The 23,388-nt window shown below is 47.1% G+C and overlaps 1 protein-coding gene across 1 annotated transcript in view; it reads left to right on the top strand.

Annotated features, from left to right (window-relative positions):
* The window catches only part of LOC120997247 (cytochrome P450 2K6-like), a 109,701-nt gene that overhangs the window by 53,334 nt on the left and 32,979 nt on the right, over positions 1-23,388 (top strand). Inside the window, exons 4-6 of the mRNA XM_040427252.1 lie at positions 15,061-15,210; positions 17,795-17,955; positions 18,150-18,326. Of these exons, the coding sequence (XP_040283186.1) occupies positions 15,061-15,210; positions 17,795-17,955; positions 18,150-18,326 (488 nt within the window). The remainder of the gene's footprint in view (positions 1-15,060; positions 15,211-17,794; positions 17,956-18,149; positions 18,327-23,388) is intronic.

Here is a 23,388-nt window from a genome sequence, read left to right as displayed (position 1 = left end):
CAGCACTGCTGCTACTCTCCCTAGGAGCGGCCGTCCTGTAATGATGACTGCAAGAGCACAGCGCAGACTGCTCAATGAGGTGAAGAAGAATCCTAGAGTGTCAGCTAAAGACTTACAAAAGTCTCTGGCATATGCTAACATCCCTGTTAGTGAATCTATGATACGTAAAACACTAAACAAGAATGGATTTCATAGGAGGATACCACAGAGGAAGCCACTGCTGTCCAAAAAAAACATTGCTGCACGTTTACAGTTTGCACAAGAGCACCTGGATGTTCCACAGCAGTACTGGCAAAATATTCTGTGGACAGATTAAACCAAAGTGGAGTTGTTTGGAAGAAACACACAACACTATGTGTGGAGAAAAAGAGGCACAGCACACCAACCTCAAAACCTCATCCCAACTGTGAAGTATGGTAGTGGGGGCATCATGGTTTGGGGCTGCTTTGCTGCGTCAGGGCCTGGACGGATTGCTATCATCGAAGGAAAAATGAATTCCCAAGTTTATCAAGACATTTTGCAGGAGAACTTAAGGCCATCTGTCCACCAGCTGAAGCTCAACAGAAGATGGGTGTTGCAACAGGACAACGACCCAAAGCATAGAAGTAAATCAACAACAGAATGGCTTAAACAGAGGAAAATACGCCTTCTGGAGTGGCCCAGTCAGAGTCCTGACCTCAACCCGATTGAGATGCTGTGGCATGACCTCAAGAAAGCGATTCACACCAGACATCCCAAGAATATTGCTGAACTGAAACAGTTCTGTAAAGAGGAATGGTCAAGAATTACTCCTGACCGTTGTCCACGTCTGATCTGCAACTACAGGAAACGTTTGGTTGAAGGTATTGCTGCCAAAGGAGGTTCAACCAGTTATTAAATCCAAGGGTTCACATACTTTTTCCACCTGCACTGTGAATGTTTACATGGTGTGTTCAATAAAAACATGGTAACATTTAACTCTTTGTGTGTTATTAGTTTAAGCCGACTGTGATTGTCTATTGTTGTGACTTAGATGAAGATCAGATCACATTTTACGACCAATTTGTGCAGAAATCCATATCATTCCAAAGGGTTCAAATACTTTTTCTTGCAACTGTATATATATATATACATACACACATAATACCATGCTCATTCACTGCAACAAACATCATGTCAGACAGTGGCCCTGCTGCAATGTTATTATCATGCCAGAATGTGTGAAATAAGGGCAGCCACCCACAGCGCCAACTCATAGGTCTGCTACCACATCATATTCCAGTTACATCCTGATACATTTAAATCATATATGACTGATATAAGCTGCTCCTGTTATAACACTCTAGCAGTGGCGTGCCTAGGGTGTTTGGCACATGGGGCGGGTCCTTGCTCTGGAACACCTTTCCTGCAATACTTTTAAAAAATTGTACTCCATTGCCCTCATTGTACAACCTTCACAGTACTTTTGTCCAGATATGTGCCCCCTCACGGTACTTATCCCTTCATTTTGCCCCCTTCACAGCAGTTATGCCCTCATTATGCCCCCCTCACAGTAGTTATGCCCTCTCTTTGCCCCTTTCACAGTAGAAATGCCCTATCTATGCCACCTTCACAGTTGTAATGCCCTCCTTGTGGCCCTTTTACAGTAGCAATGCCCTATCTGTGCCCCCTGCACACTTGTAATGCACTTCCTGTGCCCCTTCACAGTAGTAATGCCCATTGTGCCCCTTCACAGTAATAATGCACACTCTGTTCCCCATAACAGTTATGCACACCCCCTTTCACAGTAGTAATGCTCTCTGTGCCCCCTTCATAGTAATAATGCCCATTGTGCCCCCTTCATAATAATAATGTCCATTGTGCCCCCTTCATAATAGTAATGCCCATTGTGCCCCCTTCATAGTAGTAATGCCCATTGTGCCCCCTTCATAGTAGTAATGCCCATTGTGCCTCCTTCACAGTAGTATTGCCCATTGTGCCTTCTTCACAGTAGTAATGTCCATTGTGCCCCCTCTACAGTAGTAATGTACATTGTGCCACCTCCATAGTAATAATGTCCATTGTACCCCCTCTACAGTAGTAATGTCCATTGTGCCCCCTCCATAGTAGTAATATCCATTGTGCTGCCTCAACAGTAGTGATGCCCTTTGTGCCCCCTTCACAGTAGTAATGCCCATAGTCCCCCCTTCATAGTAGTAATGCCCATTGTACCCTCTTAATAGTAGTAATGCCTTCTGTGCCCCTTTGTAGTAGTAATGTCCTCTATGCTCCTTTGCAGTAGTAATGCCCTCTGTGCCCCCTCCATAGTAGAAAATTCTCAACCTTGCCCCTTCCCTCCTAACATTACATACAGTGCTACAAAATACAACTATGCAGAAGAGTTTGACAAACAGACATCTTAGAGTCCTACTTTTCCATCATCCTCCCACCTTCTAAACACATCATCTTGCCACCGTAATAATGTTCTTGCTGTGCTCCCCGAAACTAAACTGCAGAAACTGATAATCCCCCGGAAATACTAGTAGAACACAGATAGGGCCCCCTGTAGGGCTGAAACGATTACTCGATTGAATCGAGTAATTTGACACAAAAAAATCATGCATTGAGGATTGGTTTGTGTCATGTGACCACGGAGCAGGAGTGAAGCGCTTGCTATTACTTACTGATCTGTGGTCACCCGCCGGCCATTACCGTGCTGCACTGGATCCTGACACATTGTCAGGTCATAGTGCACGTAAGTGCACACTATGACCCAACGCTGTGTGACAGCAGGATCCAGTGCAGCGCACGGAGAAGAATAGGAAGGAGCTGTGGAGTGGCGTTCCTACTGGAAAGGAAAGTATTTTATTTCACTGGCGCTGGGGACATGGCACTGAAGGGGGACAGCCGGCAATGGATGACATTGAGGGGCAGATGGGAGTGGGAGACATGGAGGGGCTCATCTGATGGCACTGGGGGACATGGAGAGGCTGATCTAATGGCACTGGGGGACTTGGAAGGGCTGATCTGATGGCACTGGGGGACATGGAGGGGCTGATCTGATGGCAGTGGGGGACATGGAGGGGCTGATCTGATGGCACTGGGGGAGTGGGGGACATGGCAATGGATGGCATGGAGGGGCTGATGGCACTGGGGGAGTGGAGCTGAAGGCACTGGGGTGGGGGGGGCTTATGGCACTGGGGGGATAGTGGAGCTGATGGCACTGGGGGAACTGATGCACTTGGGCTGATCGCACAGGGAAAAAAAAAATGGTGTTGAGGACTGATGGCAGGGGGTCTGATGAGTTTTTATAAAGGAAAACAGTCTATTAATTCATTTTTTTCTTATTAGAGTACTCGATTAATCATAAAAAATAGAGTTGAGCGGACACCTGGATGTTCGGGTTCGGCAGGTTCGGCCGAACTTGAAAAAAAATTTGGGTTCGGGACCCGAACTTGACCTGAACCCAAACCCCATTGAAGTCAATGGGGACCCGAACTTTTGGGCACTAAAATGGCTCTAGAATAGTCCTGGAAAGGGCTAGAGGGCTGCAAAAGGCATCAAAATGTGTTTAAGAGCATGACAACTGTTCTGCAAACAAATATGGATAGGGAAATGACTTAAAATAACAGAAAATACAGAAAAATAAAAAATAACAATCTGGATCTAGAAGTAGGAGGTGGAGAAGGCGGTGGATGGGTGGATGTGACGGTGTAGGTTGACGTGACGGTGTAGGTGGAAGCGGCGGTGAAGGAGGAATAAGTAGCCAACACTGATTTGTGTTATTTTTTATTTTTAAATTGGGGTATCCCCCAAAATATTGGGACATATAACAAAATAAAACAAAGAATAAGTGCACTTGAGTACAAGAATAGATGGTTGAGGCTGGTATAAATGTCTATTCTGCACAAGGTACGGACAAGTCCTGTGGGATCCATGCCTAGTTCATTTTAATAAACGTAAGCTTGTCCACATTGGCTGCGGCCTGTGATAATGCTCTCTGCCGTGCTAAACACACGTTCACACTATACACTGGCTGCAGGGCAGGTCAGCACCTCCAAGGCTGACAAAGCTTTTCCACATTTGGGCCATGCTAACCCTGCCTTCTCAGGTGCTGGTGGTGCCCCAGCTGCGTTGGCGACCTCTTCCTCCTCCTCTACCTTCGCCTTGTGCTTCCACTGTGCCCCCGCTGTCCAGGTGGGAATGCTATCATCAGCGTGCGCTTGTAGTCGCGCATCTTCCGATCAGTAACAGATGTTTTCACTAAATTTAGTTCCCTGTCAGCAATGCAGAGCAGGGGTTCATTCACGGCAAAAGGGGGATCTTGTCATCCAGCAATAGAACAGAGGATTTTAAGAGATTTAGGCCCCTGTCAGCAATTCAGACCAGGGGTTAATTCATGGCAAAAGGGGGTTCATGTCACCCAGCAATAGAACAGAGGATTTTGAGAGATTTAGGCCCCTGTCAGCAATGCAGAGCAGGGGTTCAGTCACTGCAAAAGGGGGTTCATGTCACCCAGCAATAGAACAGAGGATTTTGAGAGATTTAGGCCCCTGTCAGCAATGCAGAGCAGGGGTTCATTCACGGCAAAAGGGGGTTCATGTCACCCAGCAATAGAACAGAGGATTGTGAGAGATTTAGGCCCCTGTCAGCCAGGCACAGCAGGGGTTTGTATACGGCAAAAATGGTAAAATGTCACCCGACAATTAAAAGTTATTTTTTTCAATTTTGGACACTAAAATTGGCACTTTTTTAAATTCAAATGGCTCTAAAATAGTCCTTGAAAAGGCTAGTGGGATGTAAAAGGCAGTAAAATGTGCTTAAGAGCATGTCAACTGCTCTGCAAACAAAAGTGGATAGGGAAATAAGTTAAAATGAAGTAAAATAACTAAAAATTACAAATTATTAACCTGCAACTCAGAGAAGGAGGTGGATATGGAGTCGGAGGTTGAGGAGGCGGTGAATGTGGTGTTTTAGGTGGAGGCAGCAATGGAGGAGGAACAGGTAGCCAACAATGTTTTTTTTTATTTTTTATTGGGGTAGGTAGCCCTCAAAATATTGGGACAAATAAAAAAAAAGAAATCAAAGAATCATTGCACTTGACTTGAGTACAAGAATGTATGTTTGATGGTGGTATAAATGTCTATTCTGCACAAGGTACAGACAAGTCTTGTGGGATCCAAGCCTGGTTCATTTTAATGAACGTGAGCTTGTCCACGTTGGCTGTGGACAGGCGGCTGCGTCTGTTTGTAATGATGCCTCCTGCCATGCTAAATACACGTTCAGAGAGTACACTGGCTGCAGGGCAGGCCAGCACCACCAAGGCATACAGGGCAAGCTCTGGCCATGTGGACAATTTGGAGACCCAGAAGTTGAATGGGGCAGAACCATCAGTCAGTACATGTAGTCGTGTGCACAGGTACTGTTCCACCATGTTGTTCAAATGCTGCCTCCTGCTAACATGCTCCATATCAGCAGTTGGGGCCGGTTGTTGCTGCAAGGTGACAAAGCTTTTCCACATGTCGGCCATGCTAACCCTGCCTTCTGAGGTGCTGGTGCTGACACAGCTGCATTGGCGACCTCTTCCTCCTCCCCTGCCTTCGCCTTGTGCTTCCACTTGTCTCCCGGCGTCAGTCGGGAATGCTCTCAGGAGCGCGTCTACCAGTGTGCGCCTGTAGTCGCGCATCTTCCGATCACGCTCCAGTGAGGGAATTAAGGATGGCACATTGTCTTTGTAACGGGGATCCAGCAGGGTGGCCACCCAGTAGTCAGCACACGTTAAAATATGGGCAACTCTGCAGTCGTTGCGCAGGCACTGCAGCATGTAGTCGCTCATGTGTGCCAGGCTGCCCAGAGGTAAGGACAAGCTGTCCTCTGTGGGAGGCATATCGTCTGTGTCCTCCGTATCCCCCCAGCCACGCACCAGTGATGGGCCCGAGCTGCGTTGGATACCACCCCGCTGTGAACATGCTTCATCCCCATCCTCCTCCTCATCCTCCTCGTCCTCCAGTAGTGGGCCCTGGCTGGCCAAATTTGTACCTGGCCTCTGCTGTTGCAAAAATCCTCTTTCTGAGACACTTCTAAAAGACTGGCCTGAAAGTTTTAGAGATGACCCCTCCTTCTCCTCCTCGTCCTGGGCAACATCCTCTTCCATCATCGCCCTAAGTGTTTTCTCAAGGAGACATAGAAGTGGTATTGTAACGCTGACAACGGCGTCATCGCCACTGGCCATGTTGGTGGGGTACTCGAAACAGTGCAACAGGGCACACAGGTCTCGCATGGAGGCCCAGTCATTGGTGGTGAAGTGGTGCTGTTCCGCAGTGCGACTCACCCGTGCGTGCTGCAGCTGAAACTCCACTATGGCCTGCTGCTGCTCGCACAGTCTGTCCAGCATGTGCAAGGTGGAGTTCCACCTGGTGGGCACGTCGCATCTGAGGCGGTGAGTGGGAAGACCGAAGTTACGCTGTAGAGCAGACAGCCGAGCGGCGGCAGGATGAGAACGCCGGAAGCGCGCACAGACGGTCCGCACTTTATGTAGCAGCTCAGACATGTTGGGGTAGTTGTGAATGAATTTCTGCACCACCAAATTCAGCACATGCGCCAGGCAAGGGATGTGCGTCAAACCGGCTAGTCCCAGAGCTGCTACGAGATTTCGCCCATTATCGCACACCACCAGGCCGGGCTGAGACCCACTGGCAGCAACCACTCGTCGGTCTGTTGTTCTATACCCCGCCACAACTCCTGCGCGGTGTGGGGCCTGTCCCCCAAACACATCAGTTTCAGAATGGCCTGCTGACGTTTACCCCTGGCTGTGCTGAAGTTGGTGGTAAAGGTCTGTCGTTGACCGGATGAGGAGGTGGTAGAAGAGGAGGAGGAAGCCGAGTAGGAAGAGGAGGCAACAGGAGGCAAAGAATGATGCCCTGCGATCCTTGGCGGCGGAAGGACGTGCGCCAAACAGCTCTCTGCCTGGGGCCCAGCCGCCACTACATTTACCCAGTGTGCAGTTAGGGAGATATAGCGTCCCTGGCCGTGCTTACTGGTCCACGTATCTGTGGTTAGGTGGACCTTGCCACAGATGGCGTTGCGCAGTGCACACTTGATTTTATCCGATACTTGGTTGTGCAGGGAGGGCACGGCTCTCCTGGAGAAGTAGTGGCGGCTGGGAACGACGTACTGTGGGACTGCAAGCGGCATAAGCTATTTGAAGTTGTCTGTCTCCACCAGCCTGAATGACAGCATTTCAAAGGCCAGCAGTTTAGAAATGCTGGCAGTCAAGGCCAGGGATCGAGGGTGGCTAGGTGGGAATTTACGCTTTCTCTCAAAGGTTTGTGAGATGGAGAGCTGAACGCTTCCGTGTGACATGGTGAAGATGCTTGGTGACGGAGGTGGTGTTGTTGGTGGCACATCCTCTGTTTGCTGGGCGGCAGGTGCCAACGTTCCTCCAGAGGCCGAGGCAGCAGCAGAAGAGGGAGCAGGAGGAGCCTGAGCCCTTTCTTGGTTTTGAAGGTGTTTACTCCACTGCAGCCCGTGTCTTGCATGTAGATGCCTGGTCATGCAGGTTGTGCTAAGGTTCAGAACGTTAATGCCTCGCTTCAGGCTCTGATGGCACAGCGTGCAAACCACACGGGTCTTGTCGTCAGCACATTGTGTGAAGAAGTGCCATGCCAGGGAACTCTTTGAAGCTACCTTTGGTGTGCCCGGTCCCTGGTGACGGTGGCCAGTAGCAGGTGAACTGTTTTGGCGACGGCTGCTCTGCTTTTGCACCCTGCTCCCGCTTTTGCTACGTTGTTGGCTCGGTCTCACCACTGCCTTTTCCTCCGAACTCTGAAAGTCACCTGTGTTTCGTCATCATCAGAGACGTGCTGAGGTGGTATTCCCATGTCCTCATCAGGAAACATAAGTGGTTGTGCGTCAGTGCATTCTATGTCTTCCACCCCTGGGGAAGGGCTAGGTGGATGCCCTTGGGAAACCCTGCCAGCAGAGTCTTCAAACAGCATAAGAGACTGCTGCATGACTTGAGGCTCAGACAGGTTCTTCGACATGCATGGGGGTGATGTGACAGACTGATGGGCATGGGTTTCAGGCGCCACCTGTGCACTTTCTGCAGAAGACCGGGTGGGAGATAATGTGAACGTGCTGGATCCACTGTCTGCCACCCAATTGACTAGGGCCTGTACTTGCTCAGGCCTTACCATCCTTAGAACGGCATTAGGCCCGACCAAATATCGCTGTAGATTCTGGCGGCTACTGGGACCTGAGGTAGTAGGTTCAGTAGTATGTGTAGCTGTGGCAGAACGGCCACGTCCTCTCCCTGCACCAGAGGCTCCACCAACACCACCACCACGACAATGACCGCGTCCCTTATTAGATGTTTGTCTCATAGTTAGTGTTCACAAAGCAAAGTAAAAAGTGGTTAAGTATGTTAAAAATAATTAACCGCAAATATAAACCCTGATGTAGGGTATTGCACTCTATTTTTTTTTTTTTAACTCTATATGACAGCGGTATTTGTGGCCTAAATGTGACACTCACTTATGCATGTCTTATCCAAAATGTGCAGTATATCAGAGGCTTTTTTCACCCCAGTAACCAAAAAGCCGTATATATGGCCTAAATGTGACAGTCACTTATGCACGTCTAATATCAGATGTGCAGTATATTAGAGGGTTTTTTACCCCAGTATGCCAAAGCCGTATTTATGGCCTAAATGTGACAGTCACTTATGCACGTGTAATCCCAGATGTGCAGTATATGAGAGGCTTTTTTGACCCCAGTAACCAAAAAGCCATATTTATGGCCTAAATGTGACAGTCACTTATGCTTGTCTAATACCAGATGTGCAGTATATTAGAGTTTTTTTTTCACCCTAACAAAAAGCTGTATTTCTGTCCTAAATGTGACAGTCACTTATGCATGTGTAATCCCAGATGTGCAGTATATTAGAGGGTATTGCACCCTACTATGCCAAAGCCGTATTTATGGCCTAAATGTGACATATGCACCTTTAATCCCAGATGTGCAGTATATGAGAGGCTTTTTTACCCCAGTATGCCAAAGCCGTATTTATGGCCTAAATGTGACAGTCACTTATGCTTGACTAATACCAGATGTGCAGTATATTAGAGGGTTTTTTCACCCTAACCGAAAAGCTGTATTTCTGTCCTAAATGTGACAGGGACTTATGCACGTGTAATCCCAGATGTGCAGTATATTAGAGGTTTTTTTTCACCCTAACCAAAAAGCTGTATTTCTGTCCTAAATGTGACAGTGACTTATGCTTGTCTAATCCCAGATGTGCAGTATATTGGAGGGTTTTTTCACCCCAGTATGCCAAAGCTGTATTTCTGGACTTGCAGATAGCCTATGCTGGTGCACTATCTTTGCATAAAATGGCTGCCGATCCTGTATTGATATTGACTAACTGAAGAAAAAAAAAGCAGTAGTTGGCTCAGGGCAGGCTTGAAAAAATTGTGCACTGCACCCACAAAACACTTTTTCTGTGGATCACTGAGTACATAAACCAGTTCTTGATAAGATTTCTCCATGATCTCTCCCTCACAGCAGCTGCAGCCTCTCCCTACACTAATCCGAGCAGAGTGACGCGGGCAGCGCTACGTGACTCCAGCTTAAATAGAGGCTGGGTCACATGCTGCAGTTGGCCAATCACAGCCATGCCAATAGTAGGCATGGCTGTGATGGCCTTTTGGGGCAAGTAGTATGATGCTTGTTGATTGGCTGCTTTGCAGCCTTTCAAAAAGTGCCATAAAAATCGCCGAACACCGAACCTGAACCCAAACTTTTACTTAAATGTTCGGGTTCGGGTCCGGGTGCCTAAAACCCTAAAGTTCGGTTCGAACCCGAACTTTACAGTTCGGGTTCGCTCAACTCTAGTAAAAAATAATTGATAGAATACTCGATTACTAAAATAATTGTTTACTGCAGCCCTAACTCCCTGCAATATTTATTGGTACACATTACCCTAAAAAGTAACTTCACTCAGCAAATAGTGCTCCTGACAGTAATAGCGTTGCAAACATAGTGTCCCCCAAAAATAATTTAGCAAGGCTGATACTGTGCCAGGGAGCACCTCACAGTAATATTGTCCCCAAATAGTAATAATTCTCTGCCAGAGTGCATTTTGTAGTAACAGTGTACTTAAAGAGCCCCAATAGTAATAATGTCCACACTGTGCCCCAGAAGTAATAATGCCCCAATAGTGCCTATAATAGTAATCATGTTCCCCATAGCCCCCACTAGTAATAATTCTTATAATGTGTGTGAGTACTAAAATCACGCCCTTATAATGTGTGCCTGTAAAAAAAAAGACCTTTTATAGTTTGTGCTAGTACATAAATCCCCCCCCCACATTAGAGTACAAAAAATACCTCCTCTGAGTGCCCACAATAGAGCCAATGTCCCCATAATGCCACAGTAGAGCCAATGTCCCCTTCTGTGTGCCAGTACAAAATTACCAACTCTTAGTGCCTCCAGTAGAGCCAATATCCCCATAGTGCCCCAATTTAGTGTGCCCACAGTTGATGCCCCCATAGTGCTCCTCTCCTCAGCTTCCCTATAGTAGCCCAACAACATGCTGCCAAATGAAAAAAATTAACTAAATTAATTACCTCAATGTGGCTGTTAGCGATGCGGGTCCTGTGGTATATGCTTGCCAGCTGAGACATCATCAGGTCACCTGCACCAGCCTCCGATAGGCTGCAGGCACTAGGTCTGAAGTCTATCAGAGGGAACGGGGCAGGGAGACATTGATCCAATGCCCCACAACAGCATTAGAAAGTATCGCTGTCCAGAGGTTGGCGATACAGTTGAATATAAAAAGAAGAGCACTTTCACAATGGAAGCGCTCATTTCCCACGGCCTGCCGCCGACCCCACTTGAGTCTGGGATCATGTCACCTGAGGCAGTGCGCCCCTGGATATAACCTCCAGATACATTTATATCATATATCATATCATAACGTTCCAGTACTGATATAACCTCCTGAGACATTTACATCATATGTCACTGATATCAGGAGTTATTGGGGAGACATAGCTTGTGTAAACTAGAAGAGAGACAGTAGGTGTGCAGAAGTCTGTGACGGGGCAAGGGCGATAGAGGACACAAAACATTGCCCTGAAGTTGTTGTCTGTTTGGAACACAGATAGGTGATAAGCAGCAGCCATCCTGCTCCAGTAACTAACCCCGTGGCTGCTGTGTGGACTAGGAAGACCAATACATGAAGACACAAAGACAAAGTTATACTTCAGGCACAGTATCAGAAGTGTGGGATCTCTGCCAGGCAATTTCCATGATCTCCTGTTTCCTCCTACGCAGTGGCGTAGTGTTGGTTTCCAGCACCCGGGACAAGCCAAAAATGGCACCCCCCCTAGCCACTGGGCACGCCCCTTTTAACAGATAATGTAGTAGATGTAACTTGCAGTCCTACGTAACTCCTCAGATAACACAGTGATAACTTTCTGAGTACAGATAATGTGGTAGATGGGTGTGAGGACCCAGAATTCAGAACACGCACAGTGTGACCTGAAGTCTGGGGCCAGTCTGCGGCAGTGCGGGACAAATTCTCAATCTCCTCCCTCCGACCCTACCATGAAACAGATATTTGGATGCACGTTACATACATCGCTATTAATCATACAGTAGAATACAGCACCATACCTGTTACATCCAGTGACGTCTCCTGGGATGTAGACTCTTTCCTCAACATCCTCATTCGGAGATTAGACCACCATGATACCTTCTTTCAGCCGCTTCTCGTCTCTGCAGAGTTTCACAGATTTTTTTTTTTGATTCCTCACTTTACTATCATCCTCTCCTCTCAACACTGTCATCCTACTGCTCCCCAATACTGTGCTAGAGCCATACAGATAGTCCCCCATTCCCCATAATATTATTCCCCCTGTATATTATAATAACCCCCTCTGATTTTTTATTATTATTATTATTATTATTATTATTATTATTATTATTATTATAACCCCCTCTGTATTATTATTATTATATTATTATTATTATTATTATTATTATTATTATTATTATTAATACGCTACTGGCTACTCCACTGCACACACACATACAATGTCACGCTTCAGAAGAAGAGGTAAGGCTGTCTGCCCACTTGGATGCCATAAAATTTTACTTTAGAAAAATAAATAAACCCTGCAACATATTGAGCTCTGTTCCTTTCACCAAAGTAAAACTATATGGTCTGTTATGATGCAGTCCAGTAGATGTAGTGGATGGTGGTGGCAGTGTTGAGTGTCCCTGATGGCAGAATAGCACGTATTGAATCTGTGCAGAAGCTGTCACAACATAATATATAAGTACAGTCAGGCAGCCACTGGTACTGACTGCTGATATCAAGCGTTGCTGGCTTGGTGATGGTAGTGGTCAAGGAGGGCAAGGGGGCTTTCCCTGAAAGCGTCATCACCGCTGATTGACATGTCCATGGTGGGTAGAAATCGGGCACCTGAAACACGTGCACAATGAATGACACTTGTTCTGGGAGCAAGGACGACGTGCAGAGGGCATACCATGTGGCTCAGCTGACGATCTCAAGCCCAGAAGAAACTTAAATGTATATTACGAAGGTACAATACAAAGCAAGGTGGCAGGGGCGTAACTACCATAGCGGCAGACCATGCAACTGCTATGGGACCCAGGGCAAGAGGGGGCCCAGTCTTGGTTGGGATTATCTCCTTTTCTATTGGAGGTAAAAACTTGGTCAGGACTCTACCCTCCAAAGGAACATCTTTTAGCAAATGAAGCAGTGGAAAAATGGCCCAAGGGTCATTGAATGGAGTTTAGGCAGAAACCCTTCTGTCCTGTGTGAGGGGCCTGGTTTGATCCTTGCTATGTGGCCCTTACTTTTCTATGTACGCCACTGCAAGGTGGGGAACCATCTAATATATAAATCTGAGTGTTTGTATGTGTGTGTGTATGTCGGCTAAAGGCATCCGCACCATCGAATTTAAAATCACAAAATTTGGCACACACGTTCATCAGGTGTCCGGGAAGGTTTTAGACCAGATCTCAGCTCTCTAGCACATATTGTTCCTGAGATATTCCCAAAAAATGCATTAGCCAATAGAAGCCTGGTCACATGACCCTTATCAGCCAATAGAAGCTTGCAGGCCCTTTGTTTCCACATACACACAGTTTTACACCAGGTTTCCATAACTACCCAGCCATTTTTTTTTCACTGCTGTAGGTCAGTTTTTTAAGGAGCAGGGCGCTGTGGATGACACTGTTAAAGGAGCGGAGTGCTGTGGAGGTCACAGTTAAGGGGGCAGGCAAAAGACGTACTTAATAACCCCATTCCCGGGTCCCGCTAAGCCAGTGTTTCCCAACCAGTGTGCCTCCAGCTGTTGTAAAACTACAACTCCCAGCATGCCCGCACAGCCAAAGGCTGTCCGGGCATGCTGGGAGTTGTAGTTTTGCAACAGCTGGAGGCACACTGGTTGGGAAACACTGCGCTAAGCCATACCCACGATCCAGTTAGGCCACGCCCTCTCCCACTCTGCAGCCGGCGGGGATTTAAAAAATCAACTTCTGTCAGCTGCATGGGTGGGAGGGAGGGTTGACTTTCTCCCTGCAGCAGTGGAGGTCACAGTTAAGGGGATGTTCCGCTATGGAGGTCAATGTTAAGGGGTGGGGTACTGTAGAGGTCACTGTTAAGGGGGCGGGTTGTTGTGGAAATCACTGTTAATGAGACGGGGTACTGTGGAGGTCACTAATAAATGGGCGGCCGCTGTGGAGGTCACTGTTAAAGGGGAGGGCGCTGTGGATGTTACTGTTAGGAGGGCAGGCCATTGAGGAGGTCACTATTAAAGGGGAGGGGTACTGTAGATGTCACTGAATTATAGATGAATATATAGATGGCATAGATGAAATATACCCATGCGAAGTCGGGTCCTTCTGCTAGTGAAATATAAAAGAGCAATCTCGGAATGCCCCTTGAACATATCATTTTTGGAAGCTTGGACCCAATGAGCCACTTTTTCTCTGACATGTAACAGTTGTGCGTGTCATATGGGCAGACATTCTGCCCCCTTGGCATAATATATGGAAGCTTGGTTCTCAAACAAGACATTGTCTTCTTTCCAATAGCATTGTGTGTGTTTAAACACAATCGACTTATGTAAGAGGCAATTTTTAGCAGCAATGGAATAAAAAAGCACATGACGGTGAGGTGATTTTAAAAACCATCAGCTATGTGTTTACCCATAGATATATGTTAGTGTCACCCTGACATTATTTGCTATTGGTGTCATTATGTTCAAGAGTTTAGGGAAGGAGCAGAGAAAAAGTCATAAAAAATGTATGAAAAGGGAAACATCATAGGAGATGGGAGGGTGTCATATTCCAATTTTCAGGTTATTGGACTTATTTTGGTTCAGGTAGAATCAAATTAGGACCTAACCGAACATTTTGAAAAATTTGGCGAACCTGAAGCAAAACGAATCTCAAAATGTTTGTTCAATCTCTAAAATAATTAAACCTTAAAGATCCTATATAAGGCTACTTTCACACTAGCTTTACCGTCGGGTAAACAGCCTGTCGGATCCGTCCTGCCGCTACTGAACGTGTGCCCCCGGACTGCCGCTCCGTCCTCATTGACTATAATGGGGGTGGGGGCGGAGGCACGGCAGCGCACGGCGAGAGGCTGCCGGAATAAAACTACGGCATGTCCGACATTTATTCCGGCAGCCTCTCGCCGCGCGCTGCCGTGCCTCCGCCGGAACTCCAACCCCGTCCCCATTATAGTCAATAGGGACGGAGCGGCAGTCCGGGGGCACACGTTCACTAACGGCAGGGCTGATATGACAGGCTGATCACCCGACGGAACAGCCTGCCGGAGGTCCGTACCGCTAGTGTGAAAGTAGCCGAACACTGTCATATAGTTTCCACATAGTACTGCCATTCAAGTCTCAAATAATACCACAATATAAAATAGTGAATAGCTTCAGTCTGCTTTCAGGGTTCCCATCCTAAGGGGCTCCTTATGAAATGGGGTTTGCCATCCCCTAACTATGTTCTTTTGTAGACATTATGTATCACATTCTACATATCCCTTTCATTCAGGTGTCGTCTTCTCCAATGGAGACAACTGGAAAGCGATGAGAAGATTTACACTCTCAACCTTACGAGACTATGGAATGGGGAAAAAAACCATACAAGATAAGATCATTGAAGAGTCTGAATTCCTAACTCAGAAAATAAGATTGTATGAAGGTGAGTGGATAATTCATCACTTCCTTAGTAGTTCATCACCCCATAAAATATTGTGCCTATGGTCGTTAAAGGGTTTTTCTGCCTAAAGACATATTTGGCATAGTCATCTCTGTTACCGTATTTTTCGCCGTATAAGACGCTCCGGCATATAAGACGCACCCAATTTTAAAGGAGGAAAATCTAGAAAAAAAAGATTCTGAACCAAATACTCAGATTCTGAACCAAATACAAATCAATCATAGGCATCCAATAGAGTAGTAGGCGAAGTGGGGGCGGAGCAGGAGCAGCAGTATGAGGTAGGGAGGGCGGTATCTTCTCCCCGGGATTCGGGGGGCGGAGCTTTGGCGGATCAATTCTTCTGCCCATCAATCACGGGCATCAAAGCAAGTAGGAGTGGGGCGGAGCAGAGCACGGATAGCACACAGTAAACCTTGGCCGGAGGAGGCGGAACGTATGGAGCAGGAGGGGCAGACGTGCAGACATTTCAGGGCAGCGGGAGATATGCCCAGTGCCCGGGAGATATGCCCAGAAGCGGATTGTGCCCACACTGCCCAGCAAGGAGTGAGACTGCCCGGGGAGACATGAGGAGGCACTGCCCGCACTGATGGAGGGAAAGGTATTGGTAAGCTCAGCAGAGCGTTGACATGGTGCCCGGGCAGCACGTGGTTAGACTGTCGGGAGGGGGGGACAAGGCGCGCTATAGGAGGAAGAGGGAAGCCCGAACACACACAGCCTGGCCAGGCAGGGAGGGTCAGAGAAGTCTCCACAGCCCGCAGTACATGCCACAAATCCAGCCTGCAGCACACACAGCATAAAAAGAGGACTGCGAGCAAGCACCACACAAAGTTAGGGGCAGTTTTAATGCAGGCAAAATGTGTATTCGTCGTATAAGACGCACCCCAGTTTTGGGGAAGGAAAAGTGCGTCTTATACGGCGAAAAATACGGTATATAGTTAACAGTTAGAAAATAGGATCTTGCTTGCTGGTTCTGTCATCAAGGATAATATTCATTGAATGTTTCAGATTAATAGCTTCAATGTTCAAAATGCAACCTATTTTGGGGCCTCCCTGGTTGTAGGGGTCAACGGTTACATTTCTCACATAAAAGGATTAAAACCAAGCACTCTATTCAATAAATACAAGTTGTGAAACAAATTAAGAATTTTCCATTACAAAAATAACAAATGAAAGTTGACGGAGTGGCCGCTCCATGGGGTACAGGTTCCTTGTTCTCCTGATCGATAGGGGTGCCAGCGGAAAGCCCCCACAGTTCTATCCTGTGTATAGAGGATAACAGTCATGTTCTTCCTACCGCGCGCTCCTCATCAGGCAGTTCCGTCTGCATACAGTTATCAAGACAACAAGGTTGGGCTTTCTGGTTTAGGAAGCGACAGCCAATCAGAGGTACGCTGATGTCATCAGTCATGTGATACTGGACAGAAGTTTAAGCAGGCAGCCTGCTGGCCACACGTTGTCTGTGATTGGTGTTATCTTCCTGGATTGCCTCACTAGACTTAGGGTGCATTCACACCAACAGATTATCTGACATATTTTATGACCAATCATTGGTCAGATGGCCATTTACACACACAGATCTTTTGTTATACACACCAACTATTGCTCTGATTGGAATGAAATTGGTCAGATAATCTGTTGGTGTAAGTGCACCTTCATTGTGCGTTATTACCTACTGGATTCTCAATCTCTGATTTGGACCTTGACCTTTGTCAGATGATTTGAACTCAAAACTTGACGTTTCTTCCTGGTTTGGACTCTGGCTTGGTATTGTATTGGTTTTGTCCATTTCTGGGAACAGGTAATTCAGGGTACACTGCACCCGCCATGACAATAATTGTTCACCACTGGAATACACATTTAATATACTTCTCTGGCACACCTTCCATTCCTTTAAATGTAACAAGGGTCTGTCTATGATGTAGAGCCGGTCACAAATGAACCTGTCTCTCCCCTATGAACAGGGGCGTAGCTAAACGCTGATGGGCCCTGGTGAAAGAGTTCAGCTTGGGGCCCCCTTCCCTCAATGCTCTGTGGCCAGGGGCAGGGAAGCACATAGCCCTTGTGCTGCCTGAGGCAAAAATTTTAATGGCACCCCCACCCCCCATGCCAAATTCTTGACCTAACCCCTTCCCTAAAGCCAGAGGTGTAACTTGACCAGCATGCACTATCTATAGCACTGGTGTCTTCTTATGTGGCAGAAGGGTCTTCGGGCCCCCTCAGTCTCCTGGGCCTGGTAGCTACTGCTACCTCTGCACCCCGTATAGCTATGCCCATGCCTATGAAGTATATGGGACTTACTGAAACAATTCCCTTAGCTACTACCTCTCTTTGCAGACAGCCACCTAACGTTGCAAAGGGGAGTCATCTATAAGACCCATCACCACCAGCACCTATTAGACATTTATAACATTCCATGGATATAAGATAGAGTAACATGCACCTATTATTTGAGGTGACTTCTCAGGTGCACATTCTGGGTATCAAAATCATGTAATCTGGTGTGTCAAACAAATGCAAACAAAATCTGTTAAAAAATGAAAATCATGTTTTTTTTTTTCTTTTTCAGGAAAGCCCTGTAATAATCAGATGATTTTTAAAGCTGCTGTAACCAATATAATTGTGACTATACTGCTGAATAAAAGATATGATTATGAAGATCCAACCGTACTGAGGCTTTTTGCTATAGTCAGTGAAAATACAAAACTTCTCAACAGTCCCTGGGTCATGGTAAGTGGTTCTTACAGTTTATTGTCTATCTATCTTTGTATCTTTCTCTCTATCTGTCTATCTATCTATCAATCTGTCTATCTGTCTGTCTGCCTGTCTGTCTTATATCTGTTTCATGACTTTGCATTCAATATGTCTCTATCTCATTAAGTTCAATTTGTAAAACATGTATTTGTATTTCATGTATGTTGTAGCTGTACAATAGTTATCCATTTCTGTTTAAATGGCTGCCCGGACCTCACAGAACAATGAGTGAAAATATGAAGGAGCTTAAGAGCTTTGTAAGAAAAACATTTAGAAAACAGAGGAAAGAACTGGACGTAAATGACCAACGGAACCTTGTTGATACCTTCTTAGCCAAGCAACAAGAGGTATGATAAATTATGCATCAGCAAACAAATGCAGCAATAAAACAAATAATCAAAACATACCACAATCTTTTTAATTAATTATGCAAATCGCTTGACTAAACAAAAAGTGTGGATTCAGTACTCTACAGTCGTGACCCAACATTTTGAGAAAGACACAAATTTTGGTATTTACAAGGTTTGCTGCATTACATTACATTAATTTTAGATTGTTATGACGGTGATCAGATGAATTGCAATTAATTGGAGTCATTCCTTGCCATAAAAATTAAAAGGATTGTGCAGCCTGTTTATATTGATGACCTATCCTCAGTATAGGTCATATCATCAGAGATGAGCGAATCGAAGTTGACGAAGTGGAATTCAATCCAAATTTCAGGAAAAATTTGATTTGCACCGAATCCGAATTTACTGACGCTTCGTGGTGACCAAATACTTACTAGTAGTGCACAAATAGTCCCACAACATGGACAGTGACAGACCAGAGGGGGATCATTGGCAAAGATTTGCGCAAAAAATATATATTTTAATCAGGGGCCATTTTTATGCGTCTTAAAGGGAAACTCTTAAAAATGTGCCCTGCTGGAGCCTAGAAAATTTTTATTTTTGGCCATGGGAGTACAGGCCCCAAAAATTAGGCATTCACCTGACAGAAAAGAACTTGTGATGATGTGGCTGGAGGTACATTAGGTGGTCACTGGATAAAAATGTTACTGTCGGCCAGTACAGGCCCCAAAAATTAGGCATTCACCTGACAGAAAAGGTATTTTATGCCACTGTATATACATAAGACAAGGACCATTCTTTGTTCTGGGTGGTGGCGGATATGTGTGGGCTGTGTGGGGACTCGCTCTGGTAGACAGGATTAGCGGACGCAGTATAGAGGCAACAACAAGTTCTTTGGATCAAACAGTTCAGTGTTTTATTCACACTTTAGGCAAGTGACAAAGCAAACAGTCATATTCAAGCAAAAAGTCACCTTGCAGTGTTGGTGGTAATTAACACTTTGTGGCAATTCTGCCTCAAAGAGTCCTTGCTGATAGCAGCACCAACCTGTTTTTACGCCAAACAAGTAGCAAACCTTCATCCAGACACAAGGCTCCCAGATCCCAACTCAGAGACCTGGCTTCTGAGCCCAGCTGCCTATTTAAGGACAGCCAGGTGCTGCCAAAACCCAGATCGGCATTTAAAATCTGGTCCGGTATTTGACCTCACCTGGCTGAAAAATCTGCCCAGCACCACATGTCAGGAGGAAAATACCTGTTTTCCAAGACCAAACCTCTCACTCTGTCACATACCCCCCCTTTGTTCAAACCTGCGGTCGTGAACACACACCAGACAGTGTACCCGGGACAGGGCATCCGCGTTTCCCTGTAACCGGCCTGCCCTGTGTTCCACTGAAAACTTAAAGTTTTGTAGGGAGAGAAACCATCGGGTGACACGGGCATTTTTGTCCTTGGCCTGGCTCATCCACTTGAGAGGGGAGTGGTTAGTCACCAGGCAGAATTTTCTCCCGAATAAATAATAGCGGAGAGATTCTAGTGCCCACTTGGCAGCCAGGCACTCACTCTCCACTACACTATACCGAGTCCCGGCTGGGGTGAGCTTACGGCTGAGAAAGACAATGTGATGCTCCTCCCTGTTGACTTCCTGAGACAGTACAGCACCGAGGCCTACTTCGGAGGCATCAGTCTGTACTATAAACTCCCTTTTGAAGTCGGGTGTCACCAAAACCGGGGACCCGCACAGGGCCGACTTCAAAGCAGAGAAAGTCTCTACTGTCCGATCATCCCAACGAACCATCATTGACTTGTGTCCCTTCAAGAGCCCTGTCAAGGGCGCGGCTAGAGTAGCAAAGTGGGGAACAAACCTCATGTAATAGCCCACCATTGCTAGGAATGACTTTATTTGCCTAGTGGTGACAGGTCAGGGCCAATTCCGGATCGCCTCTATTTTGTTCACTTGGGGTTTGATGACTCTGCGCCCAATGACATACCCCAGGTGCTTAGTCTCTTCTAACCCTATTGCACATTTTTTGGGGTTAGCGGTTAGGCCAGCTTTCCGAAGGTAGTCCACTACAGCCTGCACTTTGGGTAGGTGACTTTCCCAGTGGGTACTGTGGATGAAAATATCATTCAGGTAAGCTGAAGCGTACAGATGATGTGGACGAAGCACAATGTCCATTAGTCGCAGAAAAGTGGCGGAGGGCGCCATGTAGACCAAAGGGTAATACCTTATATTGATACAGCCCCTCAGGCGTGATGAAGGCAGTTTTCTCTTTAGCAGCCTCCATTAAAGGCATCTGCCATTACCCTTTCGTGAGGTCCAAAAAATACTGGGCTTGTCCTAACCTCTCCATGAGCTCATCCACCCGGGGCATACGCATCGAATTTGGAAACCTCGTTAAGTTTTCAAAATTCGTTACAAAACTGCAGCGTCCCGTCCGGCTTGGGTATCAATACTATAGGACTGGCCCACTCACTTCTTGACTCCTCAATGATGTCTAACTGCAACATCATCTGCACCTCCTCCGATATGGCTTGTCACTGAGCCTCGTGCACCCGGTATGATTTTAATCCGACTTTTGCCTGAGGCTCAGTGACAATGTCATGCTGGATTATGGAAGTGCGTCCAGGGAGGTCCGAGAACACATCCGTGTTCCGACTAATGAACTCCCTGGCCTCCTGAGTCTGCTTAGAGGAGAGGCTGTTAGCAATTTTTACTGTGGCAGCCGCCTCTCTTGCATCAGACAGAGGGGCCGATACTTCTTCTCCTAGAAAACCCAGCCGCGGGCTGTCTTCTGTACCGGTTTCCCTATCTTTCCACAGTTTGAGTAAATTCACATGGTAAACCTGCTCCAGCTTTCGCCACCCTGGCTGGTGTACCTTGTAGTTTACATCGCCAATTTTCTCGAGAACCTCGTAGGGCCCCTGCCACCTAGCCAGGAACTTACTGTCCACGGCCGGCACCAGAACCAAAACCCGATCACCCGGGTTAAATATCCGGACCCGAGCCTGCTTATTATAGACCTGACTCTGGGGTCGCTGAGCTTCCTCCATATGCTCCCTAACAAGCGGAAACACTATGTCTATCTGATCTTGCATCATACTCAATGACACTTTTATGTGGAGTGGGTTGTTGTTCCCACACCTCTTTGGCCACGTCCAGGAGACCGAGAGGGTGTCTGCCATATAGCAGTTCGAAGGGGGACAACCCAGTAGAGGCCTGGGGTACCTCTCGCACTGCAAACAAGAGATAGGACAGAAGGAGGTCCCAGTCCTTCCCATCTTTAGACACTACCTTTTACAACATATTTTTTAATGTTCGGTTAAACCGTTCTACCAGACTGAACCTCTTTTGGTAGTCCTACTCCTGAAAACATCTCCATTAACTCCTTAGCTATGAGTTTGGCCGAGGTATGTCGCCATGGCACCGCCTCCGGTACCGAGTGACGTAGTCTAGAATGACTAAGATGTGTTGATGCCCTCTTGCGGACTTCAATACTGGGCCTATGAGGTCCATAGCTATTCGGTCAAACAGTACTTCGGGATAATCGGGAGAGTTTCGAGGACTACGGAAATGTGGCTGGGGGCTAGTTTTCTGGCAGGTCGGGCAAGACTTACAAAACTCTTCCACTTCTTTGAATATGCTGGGCCAGTAAAACCGCTGTCAAACACGATCCTGAGTTTTCTGCAGCCCCAAGTGACCCCCGAGAATGTGTTGGTGGGCTAGATCTAACACAAGCTTGCAGTAAGCCTTGGGGACCACCAAATGTTCAATAGGCTCACCCCATAGTTGGTTTACCCGATACAACATATCTTGATGAACCACAAAACAGTAAAAACTGACTCTGCCCCAGGTTGTTGTGGTTCACCATCTACTATTAACACATTTTTCCAGGCGCGGGATAGGGTTGGGTCCCGATGTTGGACGGTACCAAAATTTTCCCCGGAGACATTGAGGTCTGCCAATTCATGAACCGGCGGTAAGTCCTCCATGTTTCCCACCACCACACTTAGCTGGGTTGTCTCCCCCTCTTCCACCGAAGTGGCGGTCACCCATACCGCTGGCCCTTCAGTCTCAGGTTCCCAGAGTTCTGGTCTCCCCCTTGAGCTAGACCACTCTGCTAGGGTTACCCCTGTCTCATGGCTATCAGTCACTCTCATAGCAGTCAACACTGCCGGGAAGCCCAGGAAGTCTCTCCCTATTATAAGTTCATAATGTACCTCGTAGGTCCATCTACCGGCCACCGTGGTTAGAGACACCAGCGCGGTGGGGTAGTCTTTTAAGTTTCCGTGGATGCACATCACTCTGAATTTCCAGCCAGTATACTCAGTGGACCGCACCAGGGTAGCCCTTACTAGGGTCACCAGATTGCCTGAGTCCAGCAGAGCCTCCACCGGAATGTCTCCCACTTCCAGTAATCTAGAGACTCTGGTGTACCTGTTGCACACAGCCTCCTGGTATATAGTGACTGACGGTAGCCATAGTTAGTGTCCATGGGCTCAACCAGATGGGGACAGTCAGCCCTTACATGGCCAGGCTCCTGACACCACCAGCAGACTATCGGAGCCAGGTCCGCCGTGGGTACATCCTGGGTGGGTTTTATCGGCTCAAATCTCCAGGCCTGGGGTGGAGATTTCTGGGGTTTGCCGAACCCCCACCCAACAGAACCCTCCTTTAGATTCCTGGTAGCTTCATAGCGTTCCACCAGGTCCACCATCTCAAGGGTATTGCCAGGAGACACCTGACCGATCCAGTGCTGGAGAGGGTATGGCAAAGCTGTTCAGAACATATCGGCTAATAGTCTATCCAGCATAGCCGGGGGACTCAGCACATCAGGCTGTAGCCACTTTTGCAAGAGGTGGAGTAAGTCATAATACTAGGTCCTCGCAGGATCAGCCATCTTAAACCCCCACTGATGTACCCGCCGGGCCCGGACCAACACATTCACCCCCAGTCTTGCCAAAATCTCACCCTTTACTTTTTGGTAGTCGGCCGCTTGATCGTCCGGCAAGTCGAAATACACCCGCTGGGAATCGGATGCCAGGAATGAACGACGACC

Source organism: Bufo bufo, chromosome 4 (assembly GCF_905171765.1).
Source record: "Bufo bufo chromosome 4, aBufBuf1.1, whole genome shotgun sequence".
NCBI lineage: Eukaryota > Metazoa > Chordata > Amphibia > Anura > Bufonidae > Bufo > Bufo bufo.
This window is presented reverse-complemented; position numbering and strand designations above follow the sequence as displayed.